This window comes from Lutjanus erythropterus, chromosome 15 (assembly GCF_056507025.1).
Source record: "Lutjanus erythropterus isolate fLutEry1 chromosome 15, fLutEry1.hap2, whole genome shotgun sequence".
NCBI lineage: Eukaryota > Metazoa > Chordata > Actinopteri > Lutjaniformes > Lutjanidae > Lutjanus > Lutjanus erythropterus.
The window spans coordinates 27,327,847-27,349,837 of record NC_139331.1 but is presented as its reverse complement, the minus strand read 5'-3'; the positions used below and the strand labels follow the sequence as shown (position 1 = coordinate 27,349,837).

Below are 21,991 nucleotides of genomic sequence, written 5' to 3'. Positions count from 1 at the left end.
CACTGAAGGTACACAAAGACAGTAGGACAGATGAGTTGCTCTCTGCTCTGTGGTGTCATCAGACTGTACTATGGACAGAGAACGCCAGTCATGTACGTAACTCATAATGTACACAAGGAATCTGTTGTAGGAAGTCAGGACAGATATCACACGCAGGCACATTTACAATATGACACTCGTGCTACATACATGTAGCATGCAAATATCTATCTAAGGCAATTATGCTATATTGTAGGTACCTGGACAGTTGAATTCCTGTCCTGCCTCCAGGTTAGCCTCTGCTCCGCGAGCTTCAGTTCTCTGCATAGTTTTCTAACCGTGTACTTTTGTACTTAATATTTGATGAAAAATAAGAACCCGTTGTCATTTTAAACAAGAAAAACTACTGTTGTTTATAAAATTTTAACACAGTACAAACCAAAAGATAGTGGAACAGAAGCTAACCCAGAACTCTGACTCTCTATTCTTTGTTCTGTTTATTCCTGCTGCGGTGACCATGACACAGAGGACAGAGACAGGGGGGGACAAATCTGGACTTTTTGTCCTGCCTACACAGCCTCTTATGACAATCTTTGGCCAATCTTACCTCCTCTACCACCTCCATTGTAGAATTGCTGTAGATTGCTGTTTGACGTCAACACTTTTGGGGGTGTAAGGAGGAAAGTAAAGTAGAGTAAATGTGCAGTTAGAAACACCCTTTGGCTTGTTGCCACACACAAGCTATCTCCGTTCAATCTGATGAGTCACTCTTCTATTGTCCTGATTGTCCTGAGCAGCAAACTTGGCTTTTAACTTCAAAAAAGCTGCTTCAGAATTCAGGATATTAGTTTGACTTAAATATCCTGTGTTCTGATAGAAAACTCTGTACCCTAAAAACAGAATCACAGATGAGAGAATATGGTAAAAGTCCCGCCCCTTTTTGCTCTGTGGTGCAAAAACAGTTGAGCAAGTTTGGTACCCAGCGAAACCTTGTTTAATTTTCTCCTTTGCCGTTTCCTGTGCATGCTATAGGCTGGGCTCGTCTATTTGTCATATTCACACGGCAGCCATTTTCCTCTGATGTCACACTCAGGGTGGGAAAAGAGTGGGAAGCTGAGACGTCGTACTTCTGTGTTCCAGGTTGCAAGTTGTATAAAATTGAGAGAATCTGACAAATCATAATCATCTCACCACTCTTCCCAACTGATCAGCTACTAAAAAGACAATGATAATGAAAATCTGGAGGAGCATCAGTCCATATTTCAACCTAAAATAACATGTTTAATAACTAATTAGCTACTGCAGCTAATGTTTATTTTCATTTTTAAGCCTGAAAGTAAAACACACAGGATGCAATCAAGACTGCAATGTAGCATTAGCTTGCTGCCCTGCTATTTATTCACCCAAATTCAGAAATTGTTGTTAATGGTATGTGACATTTTGTTCACGAAAGTGTGTTTCCAGCACTCTAGCAGTGAGTGTATTGTGTAGCAGTAACATTAGCTAGGCAGGGTCAATGCTAGCATTAACCGTTATCTCATGGTAGGTAATGTCTTATTCACTATGTTGTTTTAGCTTGAAATATGGCCTGTTGTCCCTTCAAATGTTCACTGTCCTTCGTCTTTTCAGTTGATGGTCAATCAGGAAGTGGTGAAAAAACCCCAACAATTTGTCAGATTCTCTATGTGTATACAACTTGCAGCCTGAAACACAGCCCACCCTCAGCATGGGGTCAGAGGAAAATGGCGACGATGTGGATATGGTGAACGTTAAAATTAAAATTAAATTTTGAAGATGGTTATATTACGCTACTAGCAGTGTTAGCAAAACACTAGCTAACTGTTAAGACTGATGTAGATTAGCTGGCTATTTACCTAGCATTTTGCTAACATTAGCTAACCGATGGAATTGGCTAGCTAATCACTGATTTAGATTAGCTAGCTAGCAAGTGTTTTGTGAGCATTAGTTAACTTAAGATGTGACAATATGCTTGTTTCTCTTTTACAGGTCCATCAGCAACATCTTTAGCCATCTTCAAAATTTGGTTACATAGATGAGCCTTGCACATACAATATAAACATGAGAAATAGGAAAGGAGTGAGTTGACCGAGGTTCTGGTTGGCTGGGTAAATGTAGTGAGGGGAAGGCTCTTTTTTTTTCTTTTTTTTTTTTACTGTGTGTGGCTGTAAAGTGTTAAATGTATAATAAAGTAAGTTCATCTTCTGTAAATGGTCGTTTTAAGTTGTATTAAATGCAAATCAAAATATTCCAAGAATGTTCTTGAATGAAACGACACTATCCTGACACTAATGGAGTCCTTCTTCATCATACTGCAACTAATTTCAAGGTTAAACAGGTGAAACTGCATGAAAAGAAATCTGAATTATTTTCTCCCACTAGGAAGACTTCATCACTTACCAAAAAACAAGAAGAAACACCAAAAACATCCCTAGACTAAATGACTGTTAAAGCAGACGTCTCTTTGGAGAAAGGCACCTTATCTCTCTCTCTGTCCTATGAATAATGCAGAGCAGACAGATGTATCAGACCACAGTCTGGTGGCACCAGACATAGGGGGGCTGGGACAGCCATCATACCTGGAAACAGCGGCAGAACTCCAGACTTTGAGATTTGTTTTCTGCCTGACCTTTTTAAAAAGCTTCTTATTTTCAGTGTGCTAATGCCAAGTTACCCCTAATGAGATGGATCTGGGCTGTTCTGTCTTCAAGCACCTTCAGCTGAAATACTAATGACGTAGATTAAGAAAGAGGCAAGTAAAAGAGCAACGAAGCATCCTACTGTTGCAGCACACAATGTAGTTCTACACGATCATGAGTGGGTCGAATGCTGCAATGTAGCGGTGGTGCATAATATTCTATGTGATAATGCATTTTGTCATATTCACTGATACGAAAACTGCTTAACATGAATTCGTTCTGTACAGACCTACTTCAGTACAGTGCACCCAGACACATTTAAACTTTTAAGTGAAAGAAGAACCCTGCTGAAAATCCAAGTCAGGAGTTTCACATTATCTTGCAAATGATATACTACAACCCCAATTCCAAAAAATGTTGTGATGTTGAGTAAAACATAAATAAAAACAGAATGCGATGATTTGCAAATCCTTTTTGCCCTATATTCAATTGAATACAGTACAAAGACCAAATTTAATGCTCAAACGGATAAACTTTGTTTTTTGTAAATAGACACATTCTGAATTTGATGCCTGCAACACCTTTCAAAAAATTGTTTGTGGGGAGAGGTCCACCACTTTGTGAAAAGTGCAGGCAGAAATTTAGGAATTTCACCATCTACAATCCACAATATCATTAAAAGATTCAGAGAATCTGGAGAAATCTCTGCACATAAGGCACAAGGCCAAAAACCAATATTGAATGCCTGTGACCTTTGACCTCTCAGGTGGCACTGCATTAAAAAAATGTGTAAAGGAATCTACATGGGCTCAGGAATACTTTGTTTGTTGCTACATCTACAAATGCAAGTTAAGTCTCTACCTAACTAACTCCAATAGCCAGCATCTGTGATGGTATGGGGGCATGTTCGTGCCCATGGCATCATGGGTAATTGTCACGTGTGAAAGCCCCATTGATGCTGAAAGGTACATACAGGTTTTGGAGCAACATATGCTGCCATCCAGATGACGTCTTTTTCAGAGACGTCCCTGCTTATTTCAGCAAGACACATTCTGCATGTGTTATAACAGCGTGGCTTCATAGTCAAAGATTTCGGGTACTAGACCGAACTGCCTGCAGTCCAGACCTGTCTCCTGTTGAAAATGTGTGGTGCATTTTGAAGTACAAAATATGACGACAGAGACCCTGAACTGTTGAGAACTTGAAGTCATATATCAAGTAAGAATGGGAAATAATTTCACTTTTAAAACTTGAACAATCAGTGTCCTCAGTTTCCAGATATTGAGGGAAGAAAAGGTGATGAAACACAGTGGCAATCAGCCTGAACATTAAATATCTCGTCTTTGTACTGTATTTAATTGAATAGAGGTCAAAAAGTTTTTGCAAATCATCCCATTCTGTTTTTATCAATGTCGTCCCAACCTTTATGGAACTGGGGTTGTACGACATTTAACTGTAGGAGATTCTTTCACAATTATGCAGTGATGCAGTTGCTGAATATGTGAAAACACCTGAGGCCTTTCAGGTTTAACTTTTTAACTCACGCTCTGATTCATGTAAATTAATGGGTTTCTCTACCACAATGCAGTTTTATTTAACAGTTTATTTCGATTCATAATTAGCATAGCTGTCACACCAAATTAGCGTCACAGGATACGTTTACAACCTATTACAGTTTTCCAGGATACCATGTGAATATGAGAATTAAAAACAAATGTATTCCTGTCTGTTGAACGCCGCAAAGTGGTAAAAGAATGCATGCACAAATGGGGAAATAATCTCAATAACCCATAATCATATGGTAATAAACTCAAACAGTGCATTTCTAAAGACTGAAGCAGAATGAAATTGACAGCCAGACAATTTAATGGTTCAACAGAAAACTCTTCTGTGTAGTTCCACTTTGATGAGCAAGAATTTCAATAAAACAGTATTAAAAGCAGAGGCTCTTTTGAAACATTAATCTTCATCCCTAACCAATGCTCCTCTTGCATTCAAATACACGGTCTATTAAAGGTCTATTTTTTTTTACTGGTCCACTATTTGGGTTTCACGTCTGGATGACACAAAGCCTTTGTTATATTTCCCCCATATTTCTGTTTAATAAGACGCTGAAGGACATATTACCTGAAGTAGGTGACTTGCAGCGGTCCTCTGATGTGGCTGAGCCCTCGTTGATGTCACACAGACCTGCAACAGAGATCAACTCATGAAATACAAAATAAAGAAAGGGAAAAAGAACCACTGGGGTTGTGTCTACAGACATATCTACAGCGTTACCTATATTATATTAATTTTATTACACCGCTTTGTTAAATATTAGATTCTGACTGGTCAAATACGGCATTCTAAAGTCTGTCATTTCTGAAAAGCAGACCCTTGCTATACTCTTAGAAAAAAGGGTTCCAAAAAGGTTCTTTCTGAAGGGCTGAGGTTCTAACTAGAACCATTTGCTTCTGAAGAACTCTTTTTTGACAATAGTGTTGGTTAACGGTTATTTGTAAGAGTCTTTGTTGCGTTAAGAACTCTTGTTGGAAGAATGATCGTTGAAATCCTTGAAGAACTTTTTTGTCAAGGGTTTGTTAAGGGTTCTTAGTTCCATAAAATGAAAGGGATCTCACTGGAGCTCCCCGGGTGTGTTCTAGATAAAACCCTTGGACTACGAAAGGGTTCTTGGTAGAACTCGCTGGCTGAGTTCTAGATGAAACCCTTGGAATATAAAAAGTTCCCTGGTAGAACAACCTGAGTATATTCTAGACAAAACCCCTTGGAATACAAAAAGGTTCTTGGTCGAACCCATTGGGTGGGTTCTTGTTTGCACCTTCAGAAGGTGGAACAGTTCTGGACAGAACCCACAGAGAGGGTTCTGGGTGCAACCATTACATCATAGGAGGGTTTTCTGTAGAACATCTCACAGAGGTTTTGGGTGAGACCTTTCACAGACAGTTCTAGGTGTTACCCTGTTGGGCTACAGGAAGACCTCTGTGAAAGGGTTTCAAGTGGAATCTTTAGAAATGGTTCTAACAGAGAGTGTATGAATAACATGACTGTTGCTATGGATACAGTGCTGATCATAGACTCTGGAGGAGTAATATAGTCATTTTAAAATCACTAAAATAATTTTAAAATAAATACTTTGTGTCAAATTAGTGATCTTTTGTAAGCAGCCGTGTAATAAGCCGGATAATGTACATTGAGGGGGTCATTATTGTGATATAAAACTCTTCTTTATTTTGCAATCTATCATAACATATAATATAATGTATTTGACTTGGATTACTGTACCCGACTCCCCTTTAAATACCTGTCAGATTCTGAAATCTACAGTATAACCCAATGTATTTTCTACTTCACTGATGAATGAAACTTCCATCGAAATCAACGTCACTGACTAAGATAATCATGTATATTAGGTTGTAATGTACATGGAATAAGTAAATTATACATTACTTTGCTTTGATATTGGAATTATGTATCTGCCATCAGCCTCTAAATATCAGCATCCTCACAGGCCACTGAAAAACCATATCAATGGACTACTAATTTCAAAATTTTCTAATGCTCTCTTCATTTGACCGACCGACAAACCCGTCACAAACTGTCCATCTGTTCCGCTCATATTTGAAACATAAGGATGATTTTGTGCATCTTTGATGATATTTTATCCAGTTCCAAGTCCGGTCCCCCCCTTCTCTGCACGTGCACGTCTGTGCACGAATGTGTGTGCGTGTGTGCGACATTGTCCTGTGAGGCAGAAAGCCAAGCAGACAGCAGTCCCTGTTGGCAGAGAAACACAGCTGGACGCCTGATTACTGCTCGCGCTCGCCAAGCTCTGACAGGTGCCAGCCCACTGCTCACCAGTCAGTGACACCAGATGCTCTGTGTGTATTTACATGTGCACGTGCTTGTGTGTGCGTGAGCACTTGTGTGCACGTTTGCATGTTTGTGCACAAACTGTCATGAACATATGAAAATTAATTCATCAGCACCCACATACACACAGCTTACTAATTTATCCATCAAACTTTTGCTAAAGTATGGGCTGCACATCGTCATGACACTGCGGCATCCTCTGTGTGGCTGCACTGCCTTCATCTAACACAGGGTGGCAGTGTGTCCATACTGAAAGCATCTTACTGTCCCTCAGTGGTACTATGAGGCTGCAGTGGCAGTGTGTGTAAAAGGGATGGGCTGTGTGTGTGTGTGTGTGTGTGTGTGTGTGTGTGTGTGTGTGAGTGAGAGACAGGGAGAAGCAGATGGACAAAGGAAGAGTTAGTCAAAGTGCTTTGATGCGTTTTAGAGTGTGTTGTTCCATGATTCATTCTCACATTCGGATCAGTTTACAGATCAGGTCAGGGGCGTCGGACCTTTGGGGTTACTGGAGTCTAAGTAATAACTGTTAGCAGGCTCCACTGGCACAAACGCATCATAATGTGCACTGAAAGACTAATTATAATTCTAAATCAGACCTTTACTGAAAATAAACCTTGAATGCTAAACCAGATTTTCCTCCCCCAGTGCATTCCAGGAGTTATTTTGAGTTTTTTTAGCGTATCCTAAATCCTTAATCCCTGGCCATGTATTTGTCCACCTATGATGGGTTCCATTCACATTGGACCTTAAAGGAACAGTTCCCCCCAAAATCAAAAATATATATTCTTCCTTTGGCCTGTAGTGCTATTTATCCATCCAGATTTTTTTGGTGTGAGAGACAGAGGTTTGGTGGCACTTATTGGTTCAGTTATCGGTGGTAGAGGTGTCTGCCTTCTCTCCAGTAAAATGGGACTAAACGACACTCAGATTGTCTTGTGGTGCTCAAAGCACCAAAAAATACATTTGAAAAATTCAAACCCAGTGTCTCTTTTCCCAAAAGGATAATCCACAGTTGTGAGCGGTTTCAAGTAGGAACTACTTTCTTTCTAAGAAATGTATGGAATGTAGTTCCAGTAGATTTTAAAGTAGTTCTGGTAGACTGCTGCAGAAAGAAAGTTTAAAAAATCTAGATGGATAAATAGCACTTCAGGCCAGGAAAAAAATATGTATTTTTGAATGACTTACGTAATAACTTAGGCCTTTGTATTCCCTTAGGAACAAAGGTCATTGACAAAAACTATTTTGCTTTTTTAATGTTTTTGTAGCATGAGTTGTTTTATGGGTTGGGGTTGCTAACTTCAAGCTCAACCTTCCACTATTTCTAGCTTCCTTACATGAATAATGAAGGTCTTTGGTGAGGGACACGAGGCCTCCTTATATAATGCAGCACTTCTTATTTGCTCAGACAAAGGCACGTCCACTCTCAAACTGACTTGGGCGGCGGACCTCAATGTATCATTCACAGAGAGGGAAAGGAGAAGGATCCTACTATCTAACTCAAAACTCACTCAATTCACAATTCTGAATAGAGTCTACTGGACTCCATCCAGGCTAAATAGAGTCAAATTAATACAAACCCCAGAACGGGCACAAAGGGTACATTGACTGATGCTGTGGAGCTGCCCGAAAATACAAGACTTCTGTCTGAGATTCACAAAATTTCACTCAAATCATAAGAGCTCCCATAGGACTGGATGATCTCCCATCCCACGATGCAGAGTAGGTAGAGACTGCACTGATGCTGAGGCGTCAGCTTATTGTTTCAGACCACACCCACCCTCTGTCAATCTTGGACAGTCTAGCCATGCTGGAAGGCCTGTCATACAGACTTATAAACAGAGTGTGAAGCTCCCATTTAAAGTGTGAGCATTACCTCTCAAACATTACAGAGCCAGATGAGGGTCCTGCACATATTTCCAATGCCATCCTTCACATTTATTTCTGTGGCAGGGGACTTGCCTGCACTATGCAGTATGTCATCATTATTTTCACTGTATCTGACATCACTGTGTGTGGAATATGCTTCTGTTTGACATTGTCCCGTGTGTCTTTGTGTTATTTTTTCCTCCTTTTTTTCTTAGTTTCGTTGGTTTGTCGGCTCCAAATGCTGTCAATGTTATTATACTTTCCATACACAAGCTCTGGCTCTTCTGTCACCAGATACTTGTCATATTTGCACTTGTAATATTTGCTATTTCGAAATGCTAAATGTAAATCATAAAAAACCCCACCTTCTGGTTTTTGTTGTGTTTTCGAGTTGATTTAAGCCACATTCAGACAGAATAAGGCATGGTGACGGTTAGCCTCAGGGTTGTGCGGCAGTGAGGGGGGTCTTTATTTCTGCTTAGAACATAACCGCTGTGAAATATTTAGAAAATAACGTTTTATTTCTGTGATTCACCAGCTCTATTGCTACCAGTGCTCCTTTACCTCATTCAGTCTCTACCTTGCACACCACAGCTGTGTGCTCTCTCTCTCACTCTCTCTAACTCTATCTCTCTCAAACAGACACAAACTAAAGGAAGCTTCTTGGTATCACTATTTTGCAACATAAAGCTACAAGTCAGACACAGATGTCACAGCTGGGTACACAAAATAAACAAAGCGAGGACACAACTGGGAGAGTACCATTCTTTTGTCCGAGAACTCTGCCTGGATAGCGCCCAGTTTTACAGATATTTCAGGCTTACTGTTGAGTGGTTTGATCACTGGCTCATGATTTGTTTCAACTTTTCTGCCGCATGCTGCCGTGTTTTTTTCTGCATCCTTTGTGACCCCCACCGCCGCAGCCTAAACGCACAAACCCCATTCAAAATGGATGAGATGACTGGCATTTTCACAGTAACACCTGATTCTGTCTGAATGTAGCTTCGGGGTCATGTACAAAATGTCTCAGTACGTCAAGCCCAACCAATGTTCTGTAAATTTCTGTGCAATTTTCCCCAGACTGTTCCACGTGCATTTAAGACAAAAGCAGGATTTGCAGATCACGGTTCAACTTAGTCAGATGCCGAGACACAATTTTAGCTTCATGGCAGAGATTCAAAAAAAAGAAAACTACAGGGAAATTAAATAAATAAACATACACAGGATTTCTATTTCAAACCTAAAACAATCTGAGCCAGTGGATCTGAAAGACCAGATAAGCAGTGCCAAACAAAATTGCTTTAGTGGCTGGACATTAACAAACAGTAGGCAATAATACAATAGGTGGAAAGTCCAGAAAAAATGTTCAAATATGAAGTATGAAATGGCCACTGCTATGTTTGCTGGCAGTGAGACTGTACTGACTGTACTGTGATGGCAAGACAGAAAAAAAACTGTCCAGAAAAGTTTTGATGTTTTTCTTCCTACTCCTGTCCTTCTTATCCCCTTTCCCTCATTACCTCCAGAAGGCTGTCGTGTCTTTCTTGGCGAGCGGGGCTGTCTCTGGTAGGGGTCATTGGAGCCGTAAAGCTCGACCGTCCCCAAGTTGAGCACCACCGTCTTCTGGACGTAGTCCACCACCGCCAGACCATTACTGTTGCCAAACACCACACTGGGGAAGTGAGAGGGTGACAGAGTCAGGGATGAAGGGAAGAAGAAAGACGGGGGAAAAGTCAGAGAAAGATAAATAAATGGGTTCAGGGAACATATTATGACATTATGAGATTTCGTTTTTAGAGCTTAAAACACTGTAGTCAGAGCACAAAAACAGCTAGAATGTCCACATTTTCCTGGCCGTCATAAATTGTGTTGACAGGTCCTCTTGTCATCGTAGCCTTGAGCAGTTGCTGCTTAAACAGCAAAATTATATGCATGCCCACTTTGCATATTTCCTCTTTAATGATTTTAGTCATTTTGAGGGCTTCCGGTGATGCACAAGGCAAGATGGTAACACGGCACTGAGTGCTGACAAACGCCTCCCTTATGCTTTATTAGCAGCCTATAGACAGTCTTAACACAAGTTTCATTCAGAGAAACATTTAACTAAAGACATGGCCTCAAAAAAATACCCAAGTTTGACTACAAAACAAGACGGCAACAAATCCCCTGAGGAATTAGCTATGCTAATCAAGCAAACAATTGCAACAGGGATGAAATCTCTGCAGGAGATGGTAGCCCACATGCTTAAGGATTCATTTGAAAGGTTGGCATGCACAAAAACAAGAAAGACAATCCTGTCTCACAGACATGACTAAGTTACAGAAGAGGCTTAACGACTTGGAGGACAGATCCAGGAGAATTATTGGACCTCATGCAAGAACATTTTTGTATTCTTATCTTAAAGTTCTCTTACTTGTTTTTTGTGGGAAGGGCTTGTACAAACATGCCACATCAGATTCAGCAAACACTTGTAACTTCAGATAACTGTGTAAATGATTTGCCTGTGCATATTTCAGTGCTTGCGACTTGTAAATTAGCATAATAAATGCCCCATACAAGCCTACGCTTCCTGCCCCATATGTCAGGTACTTATTCATGAAAATGGCATCAAAGACTAAAACGAGGAACTTTATGAGTTCAGAGATCAAAGTGCTCCATTCAGAGACCTTTAAAGGAAAAACTGTCATTTTAACAACATCAGCAGTGGAATTAAGGGACCTGCTAAAGCAAAGAAAAGAAAAAACGAGGGCTGTTAATGCCGTGTTACCTGAGGGTCGGACTGTCACTGAAATAAAGAAGAAATGTCTTGATATGAAAATGGCTTCAGGGAAAAAAAACACCTTTCCACAGCGAGTTGATGATGACTGCGACAGGAAGAGGAGGTCAAAGGGAAGCTTCCATCATGGAGATGGACGGCTTTATGTGTTTTACAATTATATTATCATTTTAAAAGGCAGTCAAACAGGATAATATCGACATAATTATGTAGAAGAAGTGTAATTCATTTTTCAATCTCAAAATGTCTTCAAACTAATGAAATTTAAAGTCATTAGTGAAAAACTTTGGCTGTGATAACAGATTAACTGCACAACTCCTACGACAGGTCTGGAACACCTAAATTGTGTTCGTATCTGAAAGAAAATTCATAGTATGAGAAAATTGGTGAATGCAACATGTTCTCCTAAATCACTCATATGCACCACTTGAGAACAGATCTGTTTGTAGTTGTTCTTGCATGAGGCCCATCGTGTGGCTGATCAATTTACCGACAGGTGCTGAGGGCGACGATTTGAGAGGGTACTTATAGAAGATGTTGCCTAGCTGGATGCCATCACTGAGGAGCTCCCACGAGGCTCCGCTGAAAACTGATTGTGCACATTGGATTTTTTCCAATTACCCTTAAAGACCGTGGACCACAATCTTCTGGCTACTACACGATACTCACCAACAGTCTATCCCAGAGGGTATGAGGAAAGCTAAACCACTCAGCTGCAGCTCTTCCCTAACTACAGCCCCAGGACAATGCAGGAATGTCAGGAATACAAAAAGATCCAAGCTTCGACAGAGGGGGAAGGAATCATTCCTTATGTACCCCATGACACTGAGAGTGAATCACTGCGGCGTGAGAATGTTGTTTAACTTGGCCGAGGAGGAAAAAGAAGCCCTGAAATCTTTGACGCTGCAGGATATGGAAGAGGATGCAGGGTAAAGAGTAGAAGCAACTTAGGAGGAGATGAAGCAGCAGCAAGGATAAGGAGGATATGGATAACATGCTTGATATGTTTACTTTACTTAAACATTGGGAACATTTCAGGAAAAAAACTTGGTCCTTGGTTCATGACCAAGATGCTGCTGTCTGTATACTTACAGGCCGTAGGAGGAATTGAGCGCCAGACTTGTGATCTGCTGTGGAGGCTCTCCACTCACCCACACTAACTGGACCACCAAATCTACCTGGTAACCAGGAGACTGCTTCAGAGGAGTGCTGCGCACCCTGGAGAGGATAAGATGGAGCAGAGACAGTGAGAGAAACAGAGAGGAGCAAAAAAATGAAAGGGAGAGACATATAAAAAAAAAAAAAATAGAATGACAAGTGGTGCAGCTGCAGTTCTGAAACAGTTGTGTGTTGAGGGTCTGGCATGAGTGGCTGCGAGGGGATGATGGGGAGGCTGTGGCTGAGGATGCTTCAGGCGCTGACTAAGTCTGTGCAAGAGTGCTTGAGGCAAAAGGCAAGACTCTTGTGTGTATGAGTGTGTATGAGAATGTGTGCAAGCGCTCCTGGTGCTATTGAGAGTTTATGTAAGTGCGTCTGTGTGTATGCCTGTGTGTGTGTGTGTGTGTTTCATACTTGAGGCAGGGTATGTTGCCTCCATCTGAGTTGTTGCTGCTGGTGGAAGGGTGTGAAGGTGGGCCGCTCGTCTGAGGGGAGGCACCAGGGGTGGGATGTGCCGAAGTCTGTTCCACCCCTCCTCCCCCGCCGTCTGGAGACTCTATGTCGTTCAGCTCGTACTGCATTCGCACCTCTAGTAACTGTATAAGACACACAAGTGCATGCAGACACATTCACAGAAGAGAGGCTATTAACATATTTATAAAGCACATGGTTCCTACACCTTTTCCAAGGTCAAATTCGAGCACTTTTCAAGTATTTTCAAGGTACATTTTCAAGCTTTTCCAGCACTTTACAGCTGCAGTTAACAACTATACCTATATATAGTATATGTATATATGGTTAGGTCCTATTTAATTTCTTCATCAGGTTAAATCAGATGTCATTATGCTATAAACAACCAAAATATTTCATGACCGCATTACTGAATTCTTTAGAAGATGACATTAAAGGAAAACACCACACAAGATTCATGTTGAAAACGTGTCATTTGTCTGTAGGTAGACTTAGCATCTGATATAACATGGTGAAGCCAATATAAAACCATTGCTAAAAAGAGTGACCTTTCATAAGCAGAAGCAGAACCTCGATCAACTTTCTCTTCTCCCGTTTCCTGTACTTAGACATACTATATGTGCAGCTCATCTATGTTGAAAAGAAAACCAGATTTTGAAGATGATTTAAAGATGCAGGAGACATGTAAAAGCAACATAAATATTTATATATATAAATTCACATCTGAAGTTAACTAATGTTAGCAAAATGAGCTAACTTAAAGAAATGAGCTAACTAGGCACCAACTGTTAGCAAGCTAGGCTATATTTGATAGCTAATGTTAACAAACCCTAGCTAACCAGCTAGCTAACGATGGTGAGCTTGTGGCTAATGTTAGCAAAACACAAGATAATGAATTACCTATACTACATAAAATGTTAGTCAGGTAGCATTTTGCTAATATTAGCTAATTCAATATGTGAGTTTATGTCTCTTTTGCAACAACATCTTTTAACAGTCTTGGAAATTTCTTTTTCTTTTCAACATAGACGAGCCTAGCACAAAGCAAATATAAGTACAGGAAACAGGGAAGGAGAAAGTCGGCCAAGGTTCTGCTGGATACTAAGCTTGCTCAACTGATACTGGAGCACAGAAAAAAGAGGAAGGGTCATTTACCAGACAAATGACTTCAACTTTCAAGCCAACACTCATTGAAACAGCAACATCCTGGCATGTAGTGGCTTACTGCTCCATCAGAGGGCACAAATCAACAAAGACTGACAGATCATACTAAGTGTGGCCACACGTGCAGAGCGAGGCTAAATCAGACTCATCTTCATTTTGTGCCAAACACAAAAGCAATTAGGCTAATAAGACATGTTTTAATTATTTATCTACAAAGCAAACTATTCAGCCAGAGGGTGATTTATTGCGAAAAGTAATGCAATTACAATTTCAAGCAGTCTTAAGCACTTAATCCAAAATCCAAGAACTTAGCAAACTTTGAACACATCACGCTAAGTGTAGAATCAGTAGGATTTGCCAGAGCTGGTTGTAAACGCACCAAAAAGATTTAATTATTTAAAAAAAAAAGAAATACAGGCAGAGTGCAGGATCTCTGCAGATACAGCTACCACCACAGTTTGAAACTCTTGTAAACAACAATACTTCATGAATTCCTCCGAGGGTGATGGGAATAGTTATACGACCGTGAATGGCATCCAAACGCACACTCACAGAGTCACTTTGATAACAGAGATTTATTTGACACGTGTGTGTGTGCATGTGTGTGTGTAGGCAGACTGAGAGTCAAAGAGGTCCTCCAATACTGAAATATTCCATTCCTTCTAAGTCCTCCTTCAGGCTACTTCTCTGCGACCTCCGCCTTCACACAGCCACACACACACGCACAGAAATACACACACATTGTGCATAAGCTCTTCTCTTTTGCATTCTGTCAGTCTCATTAGCCCCTCTGACATGTGGGAGTGAAGAGTGATCAGTGTCCTTCTTCAAATTCTCACTCCCGCCCGTGTCTGTCCTCCTCTACCTCCATTTCTGCGAGGTCACAGCGAGGTGTTTGACCTCGTGAGAAGGGAGGCCGCTCTCCTAATTACACCTCGCCGCAGCTGCGTATCTAGTCCTGATCCACATCCCAATCACATGCTTGGAGCGTAGGAAAAAGTGCCTGAAATTTCTCTGACACATGCATCAGTGCTCACTGGCAGCCAGTCACCCACAGGAGAGAGAGAGAGAGAGAGAGAGAAAAAAAGCCTCTAACAGGAAGACGATGGCTGATTCGAACAGGTCTCCTGCTGCACGGTGCCTTAAGCAAGATGCTTGAACTCCACAGATTCATGAAAACTTTTTGCTGTTAGACCAGTTTGGAAGAACGAAAGATTTGGATAGTTAGGAGAAGCAGTGGCGAGCACATAAAGGGCACCAGCTAAAACATTAAAATTCATTTGCAGATCTGCGAGGAAAAGCACATCACAGCACCTCCCACGTACTTTGATTGACAAGTGATCTCTGTCTAGAGCAAGTCTACAGCAACAACACCACAGCAACAACTGCTTAGCGAGGCAAATGTTGCCAGAAATATGAATAAATAAAGTATCTTCCTAGTTATCTATTTAAATGGATGGTTCAGATTGTTTAATGTGGGGTTCTATGAGGTACTTATCCATAGTCGGTGTATTGCCTACAGTAGATGCACAGTTAGGACAAGGCGAGAGAGAGACGAGTACCCGCCTGGAAGTTAAACAATGAACTGCTGTTAATCAATATCAGTTTAAGTGTATGCTATGTTTAGAATATTTTCAGCACTTTACTTTGCTGTTAGACAGCCTTTTCTGATGGCAAACTACTGCTACATGAGCCAAATATCCTTCTCTCCAAACCAACAAAACTCCACAATCCAATTTTACCTCGCAGAGCATAGAACTTCCTGGCCTACCGCTGTCTCAATCTGTCAAGCTGGATTTATGCTCGCCATAGTGTCCCTGCTGGACGCCAAAAATGATGTCATATCTGGTTCTGTGTGTCACGCAAAGGCCCAGAAAGTTGTTGTGTTGCTTGGGTCGTGCACCTCTGAATTTTTGTGACATTTCTATTCAGACCGACTGTCTCCTTTTACGTTGCTTTTGTCAAAGCGGTGACAAGCTCTTTCAGCGTATGTTGCCATGTTGGATAATGACAGTCATCCTGTAACATGCACTGACTTCCTGCTCATTCACACAATATTTTGTTTGTCCCCTGACGTTTAGGATAATACTTAAATGAAGGAACAACACAATAACACAGGCAGCAACAGACCAGCAACTCCCATGTTCTGCGAGGTAAAATGACTGATTTTGTCTCTGCAGATTGGTTGGTTTGGAGAGAGTGATATTTGGCTTATATACCAGCGATTTCAAGGCAAGGAAAAGCAGTGAAAATATTTTAAATATAGTTTACACTTTGACCAATATTTATTTCTTTTAAACTGACCATTTTTATGTCGCTATAATATGTTTGGCTGCTGACCCTGTCCACAGCATGTGGTAGTTTTCTCTGCTTCTCTGTAGACTACTGTAGGAAATACACTGACCACTACTAAGTGCCCACTTCAAATAATCCAAACGCTCCCCTGTTTCAGTGACCAACAGCAGAAACTGAGCACTAACTACGACAGACACGGATTAAACAGCATTTCTCTTTATGCCATCAAACACTGGCTCCCATCACTCCCCCATAAGCACTCTCGTCGCTATCAAGGCAGATTATAATGACAGTCTAGCTTTGCTTGTTCACTGCTCCGTCTGTTGGCATGGCAACCATACTGCCTTTGACTAGGCAGATCTTTGAGAGCATGTGTGTGTGTTTGTGAATATGTCTCAACATCTTAAAACAGGAGAGAATGCGAGCGCTGGGGGCAAATAATAAAAAAGCTAAATGTTTTCTAGAGATACAGAGTTACGTGACGTCCCTTATTTGTGTCCAAGAAAACATATCTATTCCCTTTCTATTATGGTATCAAAAAAATAAGGTTATAAAGCGTTACCGACCTGCACCACCTCAGTAGTTACTTCCAGCTTGCTGAAGCGGTAGATGATAACATTGGCTGACACCCCGGCCACACACAGCATCCGGCTCTCAGGGCACCAGGCCATGATCTGAATGGCAAAGGGGTCTTCATCTGACACCTCGGTGCTGCCCTTGTCCTCCTTGGACCGGTTTCTGTCAAACACCTTGGCTGTTTTGAGCTTATAGAGCACCTGGAGCATTACTAGACAAAAAAAAAGCAGAAAAAAGGGAAGTATCGCTTTCAGTCCAGGGATATCAGACAGACTGTAACTCCAAGTAATATGAAATCAGAGGCAATGTGGTGCTTTGACTGTGAAATAATAATTACTACAAGATATGCATAACACATTTTTATTCAAGTTTTAAAGTTGCTCTGCTTCTTTCAGGCTCCAATCTGTCTCATATTTCAGTTAAAGCTAAGGACGTCCTTGTGTTGTCCATTGTTTCTTAGAAAACTTTTAAAAGTTATAATTTAGTGAAGCATAAACAAAGCTTAGCCGTCGAGGGAACTCACTTGCAGAGGCATCCCAGAACTTCACAGTTCCATCAGCGTGCCTGGGAATTCAAGACAGGCAGAACAAGAAAAAGGACAAAAGTAGAGGAACAAGAGAGAGATGAATTTCAATTTCTGTCCTGTTGTCTTACAATTTCAGTCTTAACACTGAATTCTAGTCTGATCAAAATAAATCTGTTTGTAAGATCTGCAGCATTACAGTAAAACAGCTCTAGAATATCAATTAGAGAAAGTTTTTGGATTACTCTGCTGTCAAAAATCCAACTAAATAATATATTTATATAGAATTTTCATAACTTCAATCAAGGTTGTTTAACCAGCAGATAGACTGTATAGCCAGAAGTATATGGACAATCCTGTCCACTGAATTTTCTGTACTTTCTTGCACTTCTTTGTACAGTTTTGGTACTGTTCTGGGGCTGATTTTCATGTTTTGCACTCATCATCTTACACAGTATCCTAAGTAAATGCAAGAGTCTGACTATTGCGTCACATTACATCACACTGCACGCACTCTGTCCAAACAGAATCCATTTAAATATGCGGTTCTGTGACAGAAGTGTAGTGCTGTTTGTGTACCGGAGCTCACCTATGATGCACACATGCATCCACGTGCATTCATAGTGGCTTGTTTCAAGTTATTTCACCACCGTTGCAACAGAGGCAAGTTTATGTACACTACTCAACTATAACTGACCACAAATAAAATATCAAACCATGTAAAATCTTAAAGGACTAGTGCGTGGAATTTCGTGGCATCTAGCGGTGAACCTGGAGATTGCAAACACCTCGCATCACCCTCCCCTTCCGAGCTTTTAGGAGAAGCTTGGCACAAAACCTGCAAATAATGCACAAGGCCCTCTATAGAAACATGGTAATGCAACATGGCGGCCTCTATGGAAGAGGACCCACAGCCTCCGTCGATATAAACAGCTCATTTTAAGTAAACAAAAACAGAATGATTCTTATTGTCAGGTGATTATACACTAATCAAAACATATTAATGAATATTATACTCTACATTCTGCCAACAGATCTGCGTAAATCTTACACACTGGACGTTTAATGCTACAGAATACAGAGATATTTAACACCACTCTGTGCTTCCAACTTTGTAAGAGAAGTTGGCAGGACATCCATCTCTGTTGCAACATGTGTTCAGAGTGATGAGGAGTTATAGGTCATTTTTTTCTTTTCCTTTTCCCCAACCTTTTTGGACCAGTTTTAACTGAAAAACAGTAATGATGTGTGGTTAAGCTGTGTGTTGTGGAAATCATGTCACCGTGAGATGCGCACACATCCGACTGACTAGTCAATGATGTGATGAGCTTCAGGTATGCGTGAAGTGTGGAGCGGCTGAAGGACTGTTATAGAGATGCCAGCGGTTTGGAAAGCTCCACTGAGGACACACTACAGCTTCGCTACCTTCCAGCTGAAGGACTTTTGCTTGGAAACCAAATCTTTTATTTCTGGATCTCTCCAACCAACCACCCTGAACTGAACTGAGGAAACAAGACAGAGCTCACCACTCACTGGAGCTCAGAGCAGCACTAACAAGGCCTGGTTTAAAGGGCCTGCTACTTCCTAGCATGTTATTTGGTCAGCTGACCCACCTCCTGCCTGTTTCTCTGTTCTGGAAAAGTCCAGTTTCACTTTTCAGACGCTCCAGGTCAGGGCTAACAGCAGATACCTGTAAGTGAAACCCCTTGACTAGTCTATAACCCATAGCACTGACTCCGTGCAGGTTTTCCTGGTTTGCTGTGGAAGAACTTCACTGGCCCCCCTGACCTCGACCCCATCAGACACCTGAGTGGGCTTTATTGCCCACCAGCAGTGGCCGACCTCACTGAAACTGAGTGGGAGAAAATCCCTGCAGCCAGGTTCTCAATATTATCCCAGAAGAGTTATATCAGCATAATAATGCCCACATATTTTGATAATTAAAGAATTAATTGAACCCAAGTGTAATGAGTGTACACAGGATTACACTCATTAGCAGGTGATAAGCATGACGGCATCTCCATTAGTGTCACAGAAAAGGACACTGTCAGAAAAAAAAATCATGATTTTGGTTGCCATTTTTTCCCGCTCCTCATTGTGTTGTTGCCAATTCAGCGGCGTGGATTGGGAGAGAAATGTTTTGCAGGCTGTGGCACTCTTAGAAAGAAGAGCAAGAAACCTGGACAGAATAGTAATACGGCGCTGTAAGGGGTGACGAGAGAGCGAGGAAGGAAGGAGAGGAGCAAAACTGCCAAACCCATGCCTCAATGTCACTCCGTCAGTGCGTGTGTTCTGTTAAAAACGCCCCCACTTCTCTTGTTGACAGCTTAGAGCGGGATAATAAACATCAAAATGGAGCAAAGTGCACATGATTGGAATAAATAAAGACCTACAGTAAATGTCTTGAGACGAGCTCCTTCGCTGTGGCGACCTGACAGTGCGGCAGAGGTGAAAGTAATTGAGTTGCAGCAAGGTGATAATGCTAATGCTAATGAAATCAGTATTGTCTTACCCAGTGATGATGATCTCTGGGTAGCTTTGCGTGCCTTGACCCCAGTTTCCACCACTAATAGGCCATTCCTGGATAAACAGCGGACGACACACAGTACGTTAGAGCCAATAAGAGAGCACAGATAAATGTACAGCCATGTCAATAAAAAGCATACAACCCCAGTTCCAAAAAAAGTTGTATAAAACATGAATAAAAACAGAATGCATTTTGACCTATAATTCAGAAATTATGTATATTTACAAAAAACAACTATATTTACCAGTTCCCACATTAAATAGCTTAGCACTGTAATCAGTTGCATACAAGTCAGTGGGGTTGTAATAAGCGACATGGTCAAATTGCAAATGTGTGAATGGGAAAACAGGCAGGAATCCTTTGTGTATGTCTTGCAGCCAGCACGTCTTGCAATTATACATTATGCACCTCTATGTGCGCGCATCTCCATCTGAGAGTGCGAGTGCGTGTCGGTGGGGGGTTTGGCTTTGAACACGTTGACACATACAAAGGTCACCAGGATGACTCATGGTGATCTTTATGTGAGAATGCCCTCCTGCAGCTCATCCAGGCCTTTGCTTAGCGGGAAGAAAAAAAAAAAAAAAAAAAAAGGAGCAGCTAGGCAGTCAGTTTGGGTCAGTACATGCTGACATTTCCGACAGAAAGCTAGAACAAGGCGACAGGGAAAAGAACATAGGCGTACATAATAGCTGAGAGTGCAGGGGGTCTGTCTAAGATGATACAGGAATAAGGGAAGAGGATGAGAGCAGAGAGGAGGTGTGCAAAGAGAGTGGAGGATCGTTATAATATGACACTATTATGTAGTCAATTTAGTCTCACAGAAACATTGAGAAATACACTTTAGCAATGCTAATACAAATGAACAGATGTTGCATGCAGTTTGTAGCTAAAGTATGCAAAGGTATGTATTAATGTGTCCTTTATCCAGTAACCTTGTGGTTCTTGGAGTACGGCATCATGGTTAGAGGGTATAGCGTGGAACATTTACATTTCTAATTCAGACATTTAGTTCTTTTATGGCACTTCTATCCAGAACGACATGAAGGGAAATTCTACCCTCGGGAAATGATTACACTGTTATACATCATTAATCTGCAATGGGAGGTGCGTTCGAGGAGTTATTTCGTGATAAAGTAGTAATTTATTTTATTTCTAAAGTAAAACTTGTCTCTTCTGCTTCTGCTCAAGAGCAGTCCTAAATGGTTGCAATCAATGATGACAGGGAGGAAACTCTGCAGCGACAGTCACTTATTTTACAGATCTGTCAGTTCCTAATCATTCCCAAGAAAGTCTGACAAAAATATCTATGTAATTTGGGAGCAATTATGGGAACAAGGCAAAACGCAACCACGCTAGTGGCTTTGCAAAGCTGTAAATAGGCACAACACTACTTTGCGCTAAATGCTAACAACCCTAAAATGGTTGTTATCAATGACGACAGGGAGGAATTTCTTTAGTGCCAATTATGCTTATCTTACAGTTCTGTCATTTCCTTATAATTTCCAAGAAAGTTTGCAAAAATTATCTCTGTAATTATAAGACCAAACGCTACCTCATCAGCAAGTTAACGGCTCATTAAACGGTTGCAGTCAGTGATGACGAAAAGCAGTTAGCAGTTCCTTCAGTGATAGTCATGCTTATTTTATAGTTCTGTCATTTCCTTATCATTTCCAAGGAAGTTTCCCAAAAATATCTGTGTTATTTGGTAATAATTATTGCATGTGACCGTGCAACCAGTCTGCAAAGCTTTAGCCTTGCAGGCACAACAGTACTTTAAGCTAAACGCTAACATCAGCTCGGTAACATGGTCACAGGGACAGTTATCGTACCTTTTTGCTGTAGCCCTGTCGTTTCTGCCGCGAGCCAACAGAGTAAAGTGCAGGTATGAGGTCCACAGGGCAGTCGGCAAAGTACTCGCAGCAGGTCACAGGAGACTCGTGGATAGTCAGAGGATAGGGGTTCTCGAATATGGGGTAACTATGAACAAGAAGAGAGCACAGGCAGAGTCACTCTGAATTGAATTAGTCTGTCTGGTCAGTATCAGTGCATTAGTCTCCTTCAGTACTGCACACAAACTAAAGACTCAGATTTATGACAGTGAGTTACATCATGATATAAAGTAGAGG

General features: G+C 41.1%; 1 protein-coding gene across 3 annotated transcripts in view; it reads right to left on the bottom strand.

Annotated features, from left to right (window-relative positions):
- Positions 1–21,991, bottom strand: part of stxbp5a (syntaxin binding protein 5a (tomosyn)) — a 149,210-nt gene that overhangs the window by 11,422 nt on the left and 115,797 nt on the right. For 2 of the 3 annotated variants that reach the window (XM_084737294.1, XM_084737295.1), the window contains exons 12-19: positions 21,695–21,842; positions 19,851–19,918; positions 17,339–17,379; positions 16,806–17,026; positions 12,724–12,905; positions 12,244–12,369; positions 9,896–10,047; positions 4,764–4,826 (exon numbers count right to left, since the gene is read on the bottom strand). In XM_084737294.1, the coding sequence (XP_084593420.1) occupies positions 4,764–4,826; positions 9,896–10,047; positions 12,244–12,369; positions 12,724–12,905; positions 16,806–17,026; positions 17,339–17,379; positions 19,851–19,918; positions 21,695–21,842 (1,001 nt within the window). Of the gene's footprint in view, positions 1–586; positions 641–4,763; positions 4,827–9,895; positions 10,048–12,243; positions 12,370–12,723; positions 12,906–16,805; positions 17,027–17,338; positions 17,380–19,850; positions 19,919–21,694; positions 21,843–21,991 lie in introns of all 3 variants that reach the window. The other variant, XM_084737293.1, reaches the window with a different exon arrangement.